Genomic DNA, 13,160 nt, shown 5'->3' with positions numbered 1-13,160 from the left:
AATGTGATATACTTTAGTGTAGAATTGAAATTGTTGAATTTTGAGTGGTACAAGGAGGGAAACGACAAGTTAGCTTTTGTAAAAGTTTTATTATGAAAGCAAACGTATGCACAAAGAGAGCGCCTTTCTTGGGCGCTCTGATCTCTTTATAGGGCCGTTTGATAATCATTTGCTTACTGTTTTTGAATTTCAAAGTTGATCTCTATTTAATCCTTTAAAGATACTCTATTTCTTTCAAATCCTTTGGTTATCCCATTTTGGTACAACTAATCAAGGCATTATTTGTTCTTATTAAAATTAAGACGAATTCGAAATCATGTTTGAATATTAAAATGTATATTTGGATTAATCTTAATAGATATTTGTATATGTAGATGTTGTATAAAAATATAAATACTAAATAAGTAAGATTGTTATTTATTCAATATTTGACGTAAAACTTGTCTTTATTTTAAAATTCATTAGTAAATATAAGATTAATCGAATTCATGGTTAATTAGCAATTCTTTTTTAGAATTACAGAGTGCAATTAATTCCTTCGGTTGCATAGAATTTCATGTTGATCCAGTAATATTCGGGCAAATAAACATGCCAGAACTGCTTAATTACACTAGCCTAATTTCAATGTGTCCGTCCAAACATGTCTCAATTAAATAAGAGTCAATCTTCAAGTTGAGGCATTCATGGTTTGATTTGGTTAGACTTTTATCTAAATCGAAATTTAATTGACTATTTATACGTACAAAATAAACCAATCATTAAATAATAAAGATCATCGATATTAATTCTAGCATCGAGATACCATTTACAAGTCGGATAAACTTCTCCCTTGATTTTCGCAACACATATTCTATCATTTCCCAATCGATTTCAACATTAAACTTAAAGTCGATCATACTAATTACATTCACCAATTGGGACCTTAGGCCTCTTTCCCAACTTGATACTTGAAAAAGATACAAATGTATGATTTTTCAACGCACCAATTGAATGCAGATTTGCAGTATTTAGCCGCTATAATTTTTTTTTTTTGATACGTCAAACACCTTTTACCTCTAGCAACGATTGGAACTTAGAAGGATAGAAGAAAAGAACAAAATTTAATTCAAAAAACTGAAAATATCATCTCGACTCTCACGTAGTTTTGAACGTATGCCGTGTACTTAGGAAAAACTCTCGCACAAATACGTATATTACTACTTTGTTTCCTTCTTAAAAGATTAGGTTGTATATCTCAATTTTTTAACATATAGATTGATATTTATATTTCTAGGTACTCCCTCGGTCACAAGTGTGGAATGGTTCAATATAACCCTTTACTATTTGAATAAAGAAATGACATTATAAGATCTCTAGGTCACAAGTTATTTTCAATATAAATACTATTTGAATAAAGAAATGACATTATAAGATCTATAATATACTCGGTCACAAGCGTTAAAAATAAATATCTCTCGAGAAAACTGACATAAAATTAATTTTTTTCTAATGAGCGACAAGAGCAATGACCGTCTCAAGTTATAGGCACTAGTATTATTTGGGAGTCAGAAATGTTTTGTCTCAAACAAGTTTTCTTTTGGCCATTTTCGGGATATTTTAAACTAAAAAAGATTTTTTTTGATTTATAAAGTAATTTCTAAATATTTAAGTTTATTCGCATCTCTCCTTTCAGTTTCTGGTGGCATCGATATAAGTTCTTTTCTCCCTTCAAAAAAAAAAAAGGACTTCAGTTCTCATTCCTAGTTTAAATGTTTTTCCACGTCATCTAACATGAAGTTTAAATAGAGAAGAAGGTGATTTTTAAATTGGTTTTGGGAGATTATTTTTTTAATAGAGTACTCCCAATATTCCTTCTCAGCATGATATGCAATGGCACCAAACAATATACATAACGATAGATTGTGAATCTTACGAAGATTTGACGGCTGAGATTGATCCAAGATTTGATGATGGGCGTCCAAGGCAACATTCCGAAAAAAAAAAAAAAAAAAAAGACACACTGTCAGAATACAATATAAGTCTTGTGTTTCGAGCAAACCTGCATCTCAGACAGAAGAGAGGCACAAATTGTTTCCATATGCAAAGGCGTCTCACCAGAGGCGGACCAACGTGGGAAGGTTGGAGTGCATGTGCACTCACACCCTTCGGAAAAAATTATGTACATATATATGTATATACCTTGAAAAATTAATATATATTTAATTGTGTACTCTAACAAATGAAAATGTTTTTGAGGCATGTTGGTTGCAACTACTCAGTGGCGGATTCCAAATTTTCATTCAGGGTGTTCGGCAAAAAAAAGGAAGCTAGATATAATTTATCCATGGTGTTCAAAATTTAATATATGCACATAAACACAGAAAATTTACGCTATATATACACTGTAATTTTTTGTTGAGGGTGCTCGGGTGAACACTCTCGACAACATGTGGATCCGCCCTCGCAACTTACATGTCACCGCTGGGCTTCCTTACATGTCACCGATCGAACCGAATGTTAGTTTTAATTATTTTTTTGAGCTATTTTTAGGAAAATAATAAGCGTTAAATAGCTCATGGCCCGTATTCAAACTTGCAGACTCGTCACCAAATGTTGCACACCCTTATCCACTGAGCTATCTCTTTCATTTGCTTCACTGTGATTAAATTTTATTTATTACACATATTTAACCTATATACTTGTATTTTCGTCACTACTACGCTATTAGTGACCGGTCCGACACAATATTATCCCTCAGTCGTCATTAAAATTTTTATTGGCGTTTATGTTAAGATAATAGTGCCCCGCCGTCTTAAAATCCTGGGTCCGCCGCTGCGTCTCACTTTGACGGTTATGCATGTTGCACTCAGATTAAACTTAGATGAGCTACGTAGGAAAATCCCAGCTAAATTTAGAATAAAATGTTGAAGTATTTAGCACCATCCAACCTTTAAATGCTTTTGATCTCTCAAACATTGTTTGAGAGATTACCTCTGTAAATATGGTTCAGTACAACCCATTTAATGTTTTGAAATATAGATACAGTTACCAATTTCAAAAAAATTGTTTGAGAGATTCTGTCCAAGAGGTGCTGAATGACCATCACAACTTTTGAAAAATGTATCTATACAATCAATCAACGATACCTCAATCATAAATTTAATAAATTATAAAAAGATACTGCACGAAATAAGGCCCCTTTTTTGCAATTATCAACTAGTAAAAAATTAGAAATCTAAATGGATGTGAAATTACGATCATTTTTTCTAAGTCCCATTTTGTTATTCTAGAGATAGAATTAGGGAAACAAAGAAATATAAAAAACAGAGCACCAATTTCACCCCAAGTCCGTAGAGCACTAAAACGTTAAAAATTAAAAACAAGGAAATAGAACGAAAGAAACCTTACTAAAAATTTGATTAAAACTCCACCGGAAGGGTTTCGTAATATTCCAACAGAAGTGTTCTTTTTCCGGCAAATTTCTCTGCTCTACTCAGTTTGGTTAAAAGGCTGTTGAAATGGAAGCGAAGCAAACTGAAATTGTGTGATGCTTGTTATGATAATGTGATATTTTGGTGTAGAATTGAAATTGTTTTTTTTTTTGTAAAGTAAGTACAGAAAACAAAGAGAGCGCCTTTTCAATGGGAACGAAGATCATTTTCCAATGGGTAAATTTTCACCAAAAAGAATAAAACAAATGAAGCAAATAAATGCAAACATAAAAGAGGAACAAGCGCAGTATGTCAAGTGAGAACATAACGAGCAATAATCTGCAAATATGGGAAGAAAGACACAGAAGATGCTTTGAAGATAAATCAATCCATATCCACAAGATAAAGTTGAACTGTTTGGTACTTTTGTATTTTGGTGTAAAGGAACATGTGTAGAAGATCATGATTCAATTTTCGATGTTTTAGACTCCTTGTAGATGATAAAGGAGCTGTAAGCTGGTCTCTTTACAGTCCTGTAATTATGGATGATTATACAGTCTTTGTATAGTCTAACTATCTGTATAATATATGTTACCTGTTTCAGAAAAAAAACTGCAAATAATTAACTTACTGAAACTTAAGTTTTACTCACCAAAAGCTTCACGCCACCCAAGCAATGTGTCAAAAGCTTGTTTTCTTCAAAATAGCAGCCTGCCAACATTTTGCTATCGATGTCCTTGCGTCCGTCTGTGGCAGCTTCCGTATGGGAGCTAGCCATAAACTCTCTTGAACATCTCATAAAAAAAAAATCACCCAGCGCCAGAAAAACTAGTCTGCTCCAATTTCCAAGATCCATAATGGGCTATCTATTCTAAGCTTAGGATACAAACACCTACTCTACTAGACACATGGAAAACCAAATTAACAAGATGTGCCATAACTTGAAAAAGAAGCCAAAACGGGGAGAGGCATTTATCTTGATTCTAATTTCATAGGTTAACTGTTTAATTTGTCTACCACATCACAAGTAATTTTAAGAGTTACAGAAGTACAGTAAAAAAGAAGATACAAATATGTGTTGATGAAGGACCCTGAGATCCAAAGAAGCTCAATAAGTTAATGATAGATAAGCCTTTCGCTTTCGCTCATGTTTTTGTCAAGAGGATGAATGTATTAACTTTAAAGCCTTAATTTAGATATGTGCATATGTGGAACAGTACTAACAAAAATGTGGATAAGTGGGGAAATACCTCACAGGTAATAAGGGATGATGTAACAAGGTCCACCAGGGGAAAATAACAATCAAGACGTTAATTTTATCCTTAAAAAAAATAAAAAAAAATAAAAATAAAAAAAAAGCAAGAGCAAACATCAGCCTTCTTTAGACATACAAATACATTCTTCTAAGACCAAAAATCGTTATTCCAACAATTCAAATAGAAAGAAGAAAAGTAATGAACAGAAAAAATTCCATAAGCTCTTTGTATGTAAAGGGAGGTGGCCAACACACATTCAAGGAAATCTTAAATGAACTTCAATTGTCTTTTACCCATCATTTTCATTTTCAGATGCTATACACGTAAAAAGGGTAGAACTGCATCCTAACTATTTTGCTATCGAGAGAATAAACTGACATCGCGTCGATGATTTCAACCCAGGTTATTTCCGCTCCCCAGAAATAAAAATATTCTCATTCTTTCGGATGCTATACACGTAATTAAGAAAAATTAGGAAACAACTACAGGTATATGTGAGGATAACTTTTATGGTTGAACTGAAAATTACAGACAATGACAAATTCCCATAAGCTTTCTATTCATCAACTGTATGTCCAATTTAAGATATATGCCACAAACTAGTTCTTCAACAATAAACCTTCATACTTTCCATGTTTGCTAGCAGCTTAATAGGTCCTCACCACACGACTGCATTCAGAACTCGAGGCTAAACTTAGCAACTTGTGCTCAGTAGTGTGAACACATTGATTGTTTCTTTCTTAAGCAAAAACAACTTCAGTAGGAAGATCTGTCATTTCCATTTTCCACAATAGCAAATCTGGAACTAAGTCAAGAGTTGACTGGAAAGGATTTTTTTTTTTTTAACAAGCAAACCAATAAAAATCTCTCGAGCACCAATGGCACGAGAATTTCAACCACACCGTCAAAACTTATTAAAGTTGTATGACAAATCAGATATTCACAGATTGCTTTCACACCAGGGATGCCTAAAGGATTTGATCATTATTATTATTAATGGCTTTAAAAGAAATTCCAAAAATGTGAACAAAGTTTAGAGATTGACGGCATTTAATTTTGCCAAAACTTTCCAAAAAGAATCCTAGTGATTAGTATATAGTCAAAACATATCTCTTCACTGATATCAATATATCAGGAATTCAAATAAGTAACACTATTTTACATACTCTGTACTTAGATTGAGACTCATCTTTCAAGAAAACAAAGAGTTCTTACTAAATTGGGTTAGTTTTACTGATTCCCAAAATATCAACGAGGTTTGCATATGCCTGTTATTATTGTATCATAGCACATAAACAAGATCAGGATACACAATCATGTGTACTGAATGAACATTACACAGCTCATCTTATCCAAAATTTCCCTTGTTTCTGAAATGGGACTTAGATTTAGAGCAGAACACTAAGATTTTTATCCTTGCCTTCTTTATTCTTTTTCCACATCAAGATGATTTGATTAGCGCAAGTCAATATTTTTTTTTTTTTTGGTCAAAGTTTGTTGAAAAACAGAGTAGCGTTGCTGATAATTGAAAGAGATTAACAAGCCTTCACAATTCATATCCTAGGTATACTAACAAAGTACGGAGTATGAACAAATAAGGTAATGCTTCTTGAAGCCAAAAGGTTTTGTGAACAAGTATCCCGTAATCTACAGTATTGATTAGCCATTATTCTTTTCCTATTTATGTGACACTTTTCCTTTCCTGAACTTCCCAAAATTTGTTTAATGCCATTCTACAAAGCTACAAATACATGCATGATCGTTTTAGGATAATTATAATGACAAAACAGAAGCACGGGTAGATCCAGCAGTAATTATCAGCTATATGCATCTCAGAAATAGAATCAATAGAGCAGAAACATATACGATAATAAAGGTAATCACTAACTCAGATATGGAAACCAGGTTTAAGTTTTGAAAATTTATGACAAGTCAAGTAACTATCTAATCTATGTGCAAAGAAGCCTACAGACTGTACTTTACAGAAATACAGCAGCAAAGACAACAACGAGGCTTCCAGATATTTCAACCTTTTGTTTACACAAATATACAACCCACCTCTAACATTATGGCATGAAAAATGGAGCAAAGAAGACTCAAATTAAGTTAGAGTGTGTCACCAGCTGTAAGATCCCTAAACAATCTCCCCAGGCTTGAATCCGCTGTCAACACAATCTGTGTGCGAGTCCAGTTCACAGGGAGAATCAAACCATTTAGGGTTCTCTGGGTAGAAGTTCTCTACAACGAAACCTACATCTGTATCTATACTGTCATCATGCCTTAACAGCTTGGTCAGTTTAGAATTCCCACAGTCAAGAATGCGCTTCTGATCAAATTCATTGCATTCCAATGGTTTCTCTGATTTACAAGACTCACCCAGCAGATCCTTCTCATTCCTACAATCTGACCTTATCTGATCCCAAGATGCAACCTCCCCAAGCGTTCTCCCAAAGCTGTCTTCATCTTCATCGATGAGCTCTGCATCGTTGCCGTCCTCAAAAATACGATGATGATGCGCACCCCAATCTGCCAAATCATTTTCCCCTACCAGTAGATCATCTGAGATTGGCTTATCCGAGAGCAATCCAGCTGACTTTGATCCATATTCTCTCACATTCCTAAGCTTATTCACAAAATCAAACAATTCACGAGACACCGAGCACAATAACTCCTGAGGAACTTTCCCGATCTGGCCCTCAAGTAGCCCAATCTCATTCCTCGCTTCCTCAATTTGCTGCAAAATCGAATGTTGCAGATCTCCACCGTCCTTCCCAAGGAACCCAAAATCTCCATTCTCTGCTTCATCGCCCATCCCATACCCTGTTTCCTGATCCATCAAAAACCCTCCTTTATGCCCAACAACTCGATGCATTATTCTTGCATTCCCATCCAAAGGGCCAGGTGTATGCCCCAAGTGTACTGCATACAACTTAAATACTGCTGTCCTTCCTCCTGATAGACAAATGTCTTATCCTTCTCACTATAATCCGATATAGGAACTATCGCCCTTATACGAAACCCACACCCACACCCACACCTTTTTGACGCGTAAGGCTCCCTCTTTAATATCTTCGATTTCATCGAGGACACAGACTCTCCCGCTCGATGACACGCGTAATCTTTAACCTCAGCCATAAATGGCTTGTACCTTATATATTTCTGTCTAATACACAACACCACTTTATACTTCGTCGCTAATTGCTGTAATCTAAGCGGCACATCCTTGGCGGGTACATCAAACGACTCCGTATACTCAAACCTATGCCTTTTAGTATGTGGCGCAGACTCACAGCACACGGGGCAATTTTCAACACAGACCCTAATATAACTCAGGTATTCCACAAAACTTAGCACCTACAGTCCAAACCTATTTAATTCTCTCTACAGTTTCTTTCAACCCCAAATGTTTTAAATCCGCATATAACTCTCAGGTATTCCATAAAACTTAGCACCGATAAATGTTTGTGCATCAAAATAAGTACAACCAATCATGACTCACACCCTACTTAAGGAAGCTATGTGACAGCAGTCCAAAAGAAATATGGCAGCAATTACAAAATCAGAATCTCAAGCAATAATACAGGTTGAAAACTTAAATTTTACTTACCCCCTTGAGAAATCATGTTTATATATCAACTGAACTACCAACTTTGTGCTATCTAGGTGGCATCAATGGACAGAGAATTACCTCAATGATCATGTTTTAGCACTTCTATCAAGCAACTCCATGTGAGACTTCTCTCAAGATAACTCGCCGAGGTCATCTACTTGCATTTTTTTGTAAAAACAAACAGTCTTCTAAACTATTATACGAGGTAACCTGTACACATGTAAATAGAAAACAAGAGGATGGTGAAACTTCGGTAACTGTAACAGCAATTATGCATAGGAAGAGAGCTTGCTTGTTCTGATCCCCTCAAGGTCCCAAGTCGAGTAAGACGGCACTCAAAGCTGCTGTTCTCTTCACGAACGTTGGAGACCATGTAACCTGTGACTGAGCTGAAGTCGGATGAAGTTTACATGGCTCGAATATTAGTTGGAGTTCCGCTACACTTCTTCGCATGGATCAACTGAGTGGACTGTTTGTTCCTGAATTTACAACCTAAGGTGCCACCAATCTTGACGGATACAAAGGGGCATAAAGAAAAAGGCAGGGATGTGAAGGGAGGGGGCATATGACTCTTTTTTTTTTTTTTTTTTTTTTGACATTAGGGGGCATATGAATTTCAGGGCCCAGATTGCACGCACAACCTTTAACAGGTTCAAAAGATGCAACCTCAGATACAGCAGCTGTCAACTGGGGGTAAACTATCAATTAAAATTTCATTTTCATGAAAAGCATATAAAACTTCAAGGGTTAGAAAGACAGCATTCCAAATGCCACATCAAGTTGAATTTTGAATTAGCCAGGCCAAACATGAGAATGGTGATTTCAGAATCATCACATAAAGAACAGACATTAGGGTGTTAATAAGCTCCTACAGCTTACTTGTTTTCAACATAACATAATCAATTGCTTGTGAAGCTTGGATTTTAGAATTCAAATCCCATATGGAACATATGAAAGAGAGAGAAAGGGCATCCAACTGCAATCATACAAGTTCTTTAGTTTTTCATACACAGTATGTGCTGACAAAACTGAAATTTAAATCTCACAAGAATAGTTGAGGTACTCTGGCTTTCTAGGGGTGAACTGGACCAAGCCACATAATCAGCTGGAATGGACCAGAGGGGAATTTGTTCATCCAAAAGACATTCAGAGAGTCAACTATGCTTCTGACCATGCCACCCCCAACAGTAAAATTTTATCCTTCCAAACCAGAAGATAATGAAAACATTGTTTTCGTTCTTTAGGACTAGAAAACTGTTGTCTGCACTTCACTAATGAACATCCCCAAACAAGAACATAAGCAACATCAGTCGAGCAACTCTACTTCAAAAAAAAAAAAAAAAAAAACTATTTCAAAAAGCATCAGTCAAGCAACAAAGATCACTTTTCAATATGTAAATTTTCACCAACAAGAATAAAACAAATGAAGCAAATAAATGCAAAAATAAAAGAGGAACAAGCGCAGTATGTCAAGTGAGAACATAACGAGCAAATATGGGTAGAAAGGAACAAAAGATGCTTTGAAGATAAATCAAGCCATATCCAGAAGATAAAGTTGAAGTGTTTGGTACTTTTGTATTTTGGTGTAAAGGAACATGTGTAGAAGATCATGAATTTTTAATGTTCTAGACTCCTTGTAGATGATAGAGGAGCTGTAAATTGGTCTCTTTACAGTCCTGTAATTATGGATGATTATGCAGTCTTTTTATAGTCTTACTATCTATATAATATATCTTACCTGCTTCAGAAAAAAAAAAAAACTGCAAATAATTAACTTACTGAAACTTAAGTTTTACTCACTAAAAGCTTCACGCCACCCAAGCAATGTGTCAAAAGCTTGTTTTCTTCAAAATAGCAGCCTGCCAACATTGTGCTATCGATTCCGTATGGGAGCTGGCCATAAACTCTCTTGAACATCTCATACATACCTCAAAATCACCCAGAGCCAGAAAAACTAGTCTGCTCCAATTTCCAAGATCCATAATGGGCTATCTATTCTAAGCTTAGGGTACAAACACCTACTCTACTAGACACATGGAAAACCAAATTAACAGGATGTGCCATAACTTGAAAAAGAAGCCGAAACAGGGAGAGGCATTTATCTTGATTCTAATTTCATAGGCTAACTGTTTAATTTGTCTATCACAACAAGTAATTTTAAGAGTTACAGAAGTACAATCAAAAAGAAGATACAAATACATGTTGATGAAGGACCTTGAGATCCGAAGAAGCTCAATAGGTTAATGATAGATAAGCCTTTCGCTTTTGTTCATGTTTTTGTCAAGAGGACAAATGTATTAACTTTAGAGCCTTTCATTTAGATATGTGCATATGTGGAACAGGACTAACCAAATTGTGGATAAGTGGGGAAAGACCTCACAGCTAATAAGTAATATGTAACAAGGTCCACCAAGGGAAAATAACAATCAAGACGTGAATTTTATCCCTAAAAAAATGCAGGAGCAGACATCAGCCTTCTTTAGACATACAAATGCATTCTTCTAAGACCAAAAATAGTTATTCCAACAATTCTAATAGAAAGAAGAAAAGTAATGACAGAAAAATTTCCATCAGCTCTTTGTATGTAAAGGAAGGTGGCCAACACACATTCAAGGAAATCTTAAATGAACTTCAATTGTCTTTACCCATCATTTTCATTCTAAGATGCTATCCACGTAATTAAGAAAAATTAGAAAACAATTACAGGTATGTGTGAGCATAACTTTTATGGTTGAACTTAAAATTACAGACAATGACAAGTTCCCGTAAGCTTTCTATTCATCAATTGTATGTCCAATTTAAGATACAAGCCACAAACTAGTTCTTTAACAATAAACCTTCACACATTTCCATGTTTGCTAGCAGCTTAAGAGGTCGTCACCACACGACTGCTTTCAGAACTCGAGGCTAAACTTAGCAACTTATGCTCAGTAGTGTGAACACATTGATTGTGTCTTTCTTAGGCAAAAACAACTTTAGTATGAAGATCTGTCATTTCCATTTTCCACAATAGCAAATCTGGAACTAACTCAAGAGTTGACTGGAAAGAGTTTTTTTACAAGCAAACCAATAAAAATCTCTCCAGCACCAATGGCAGGAGAATCTCAACCACACCGTCACAACTTATTAAAGTTGTATAACAAATCAGATATTCACAGAGTGCTTTCACACCAGGGATGCCTAATGGATTTGATCATTAGTATTATTAATGGCTTTAAAAGAAATTCCAAAAATGTGTCCAATGTTTAGGATTGACGGCATTTAATTATGCCAAAACTTTCCAAAAAGAATCCTAGTGATTTTAGTATATGGTCAAAAGATATCTCTTCATTGATACCAATGTATCAGGAATTCAAATAAGTAACACTATTTTAAATACAAAGAGTTCTTACCTAAATTGGGTAAATTTTACTGATTCCCAAAATATCAACGAGGTTTGCATATGCCTGTTATTATTGTATCATAGCACATAAACAATATCAGGATACACAATCATATGTACTGAACGAACATCACACAGCTCATCTTATCCAAAATTTCCCTTGTTTCTGAAATAGGACTTAGATTTAGAGCAGAACACTAAGATTTTTATCCTTGCCTTCTTTATTCTTTTTCCATATCAAAATGAGTTGATTAGCGAAAGTCGAGTTATTTTTTTTGGTCAAAGCTTGTTGAAAATTAGAGTAGCGTTGCTGATAATTAAAAAAGATCAACAAGCCTTACAATTCATATCCCAGGTTTACTAACAAAGTACGGAGTATGAACAAAAAAGGTAATGATTCTTGAAGCCAAAAGGTATTATGGAACAAGTCTCCTGTAATCTAAAGTATTGATTAGCTATTATTCTTTTCCTATTTATGCCACACTCTTCCTTTTCTGAACTTCCCAAAATTTGTTTAATGCCATTCTACAAACGCTACAAATACATGCACGATGGTTTAGTAATGTGTTTATAGAACTCCAACTTTTCCGTAAGAGACTGCATATAGAAATCGTTTGGGATAACTATAATGCCGAAACAAAAGCACAGGTAGATTCAGTAGTAAATTATCAGCTATATGCGTCTCAGAAATAAAATCAATGGAGCAGCAACATACACGATAAATACAAGAGAATCTCAACCACACCAAGAGAATCTCAACCACACCGTCACAACTTTTAAAGTTGTATGACAAATCATATATTCACAGATTGCTTTCACACCAGGGATGCCTAATGGATTTGATCATTAGTATTATTAATGGCTTTAAAAGAAATTCCAAAAATGTGTCCAAAGTTTAGAGATTGACGGCATTTAATTTTGCCAAAACTGTCCAAAAAGAATCCTAGTGATTTTAGTACATAGTCAGAACAGGTCTCTTCACTGATAACAACGTATCAGGAGTTCAAATAAGTAGACACAATTGTAAATACTCTGTACTTAGATTGAGACTCTTCTTTCAAGAAAATAAAGAGTTCTCACCTAAATTGGATAAATTTTACTGATTCTCAAAATATCAATGAGGTTTGCATATACCTGTTATTATTGTGTCATAACGCATAAACAAGATCATATCGCATCAGGATACATAATCATATGTATTGAATGAAAATCAGTCTCATCTTCTCCAAAATTTCCCTTGTTTCTGAAAAAGGACTTAGATTTTAGAGCAAACAAGTCAAACTAGAACTTGACCAAAACAAATCCTGAATAAGCTAGAGTTTTATCCTTCTTTTTCCAATCAAGATGAGTTGATTACACTATTTAATAATATTAGTATTAGAATTGGTATTAGAATTGTGATAAATCGAAATTCTATATCGCTATATTAATTTTTTTTTTTTTTTTTTTGGTCAAAGCTTGTTGAGTTATCCTCAAGAGAATAAACTACAGACATCTATTTA

The 13,160-nt window shown here is 34.6% G+C and overlaps 1 protein-coding gene across 1 annotated transcript; it reads right to left on the bottom strand.

The window, feature by feature from the left end:
* Window positions 1-6,537: 6,537 nt before the first annotated feature.
* LOC132064036 (uncharacterized) lies at window positions 6,538-13,025 on the bottom strand. The gene has a single exon (XM_059456893.1). The coding sequence runs from the start codon at window positions 7,536-7,538 to the stop codon at window positions 6,801-6,803; it is 738 nt and encodes a 245-aa protein (XP_059312876.1). The 5' UTR covers window positions 7,539-13,025; the 3' UTR covers window positions 6,538-6,800.
* Window positions 13,026-13,160: the final 135 nt, after the last annotated feature.

The sequence above is a fragment of the Lycium ferocissimum genome, chromosome 7 (assembly GCF_029784015.1).
Source record: "Lycium ferocissimum isolate CSIRO_LF1 chromosome 7, AGI_CSIRO_Lferr_CH_V1, whole genome shotgun sequence".
Taxonomy (NCBI): Eukaryota; Viridiplantae; Streptophyta; class Magnoliopsida; order Solanales; family Solanaceae; genus Lycium; species Lycium ferocissimum.
The sequence above is the reverse complement of the archived record's forward strand: the minus strand, read 5'-3'. Positions and strand labels throughout refer to the sequence as shown.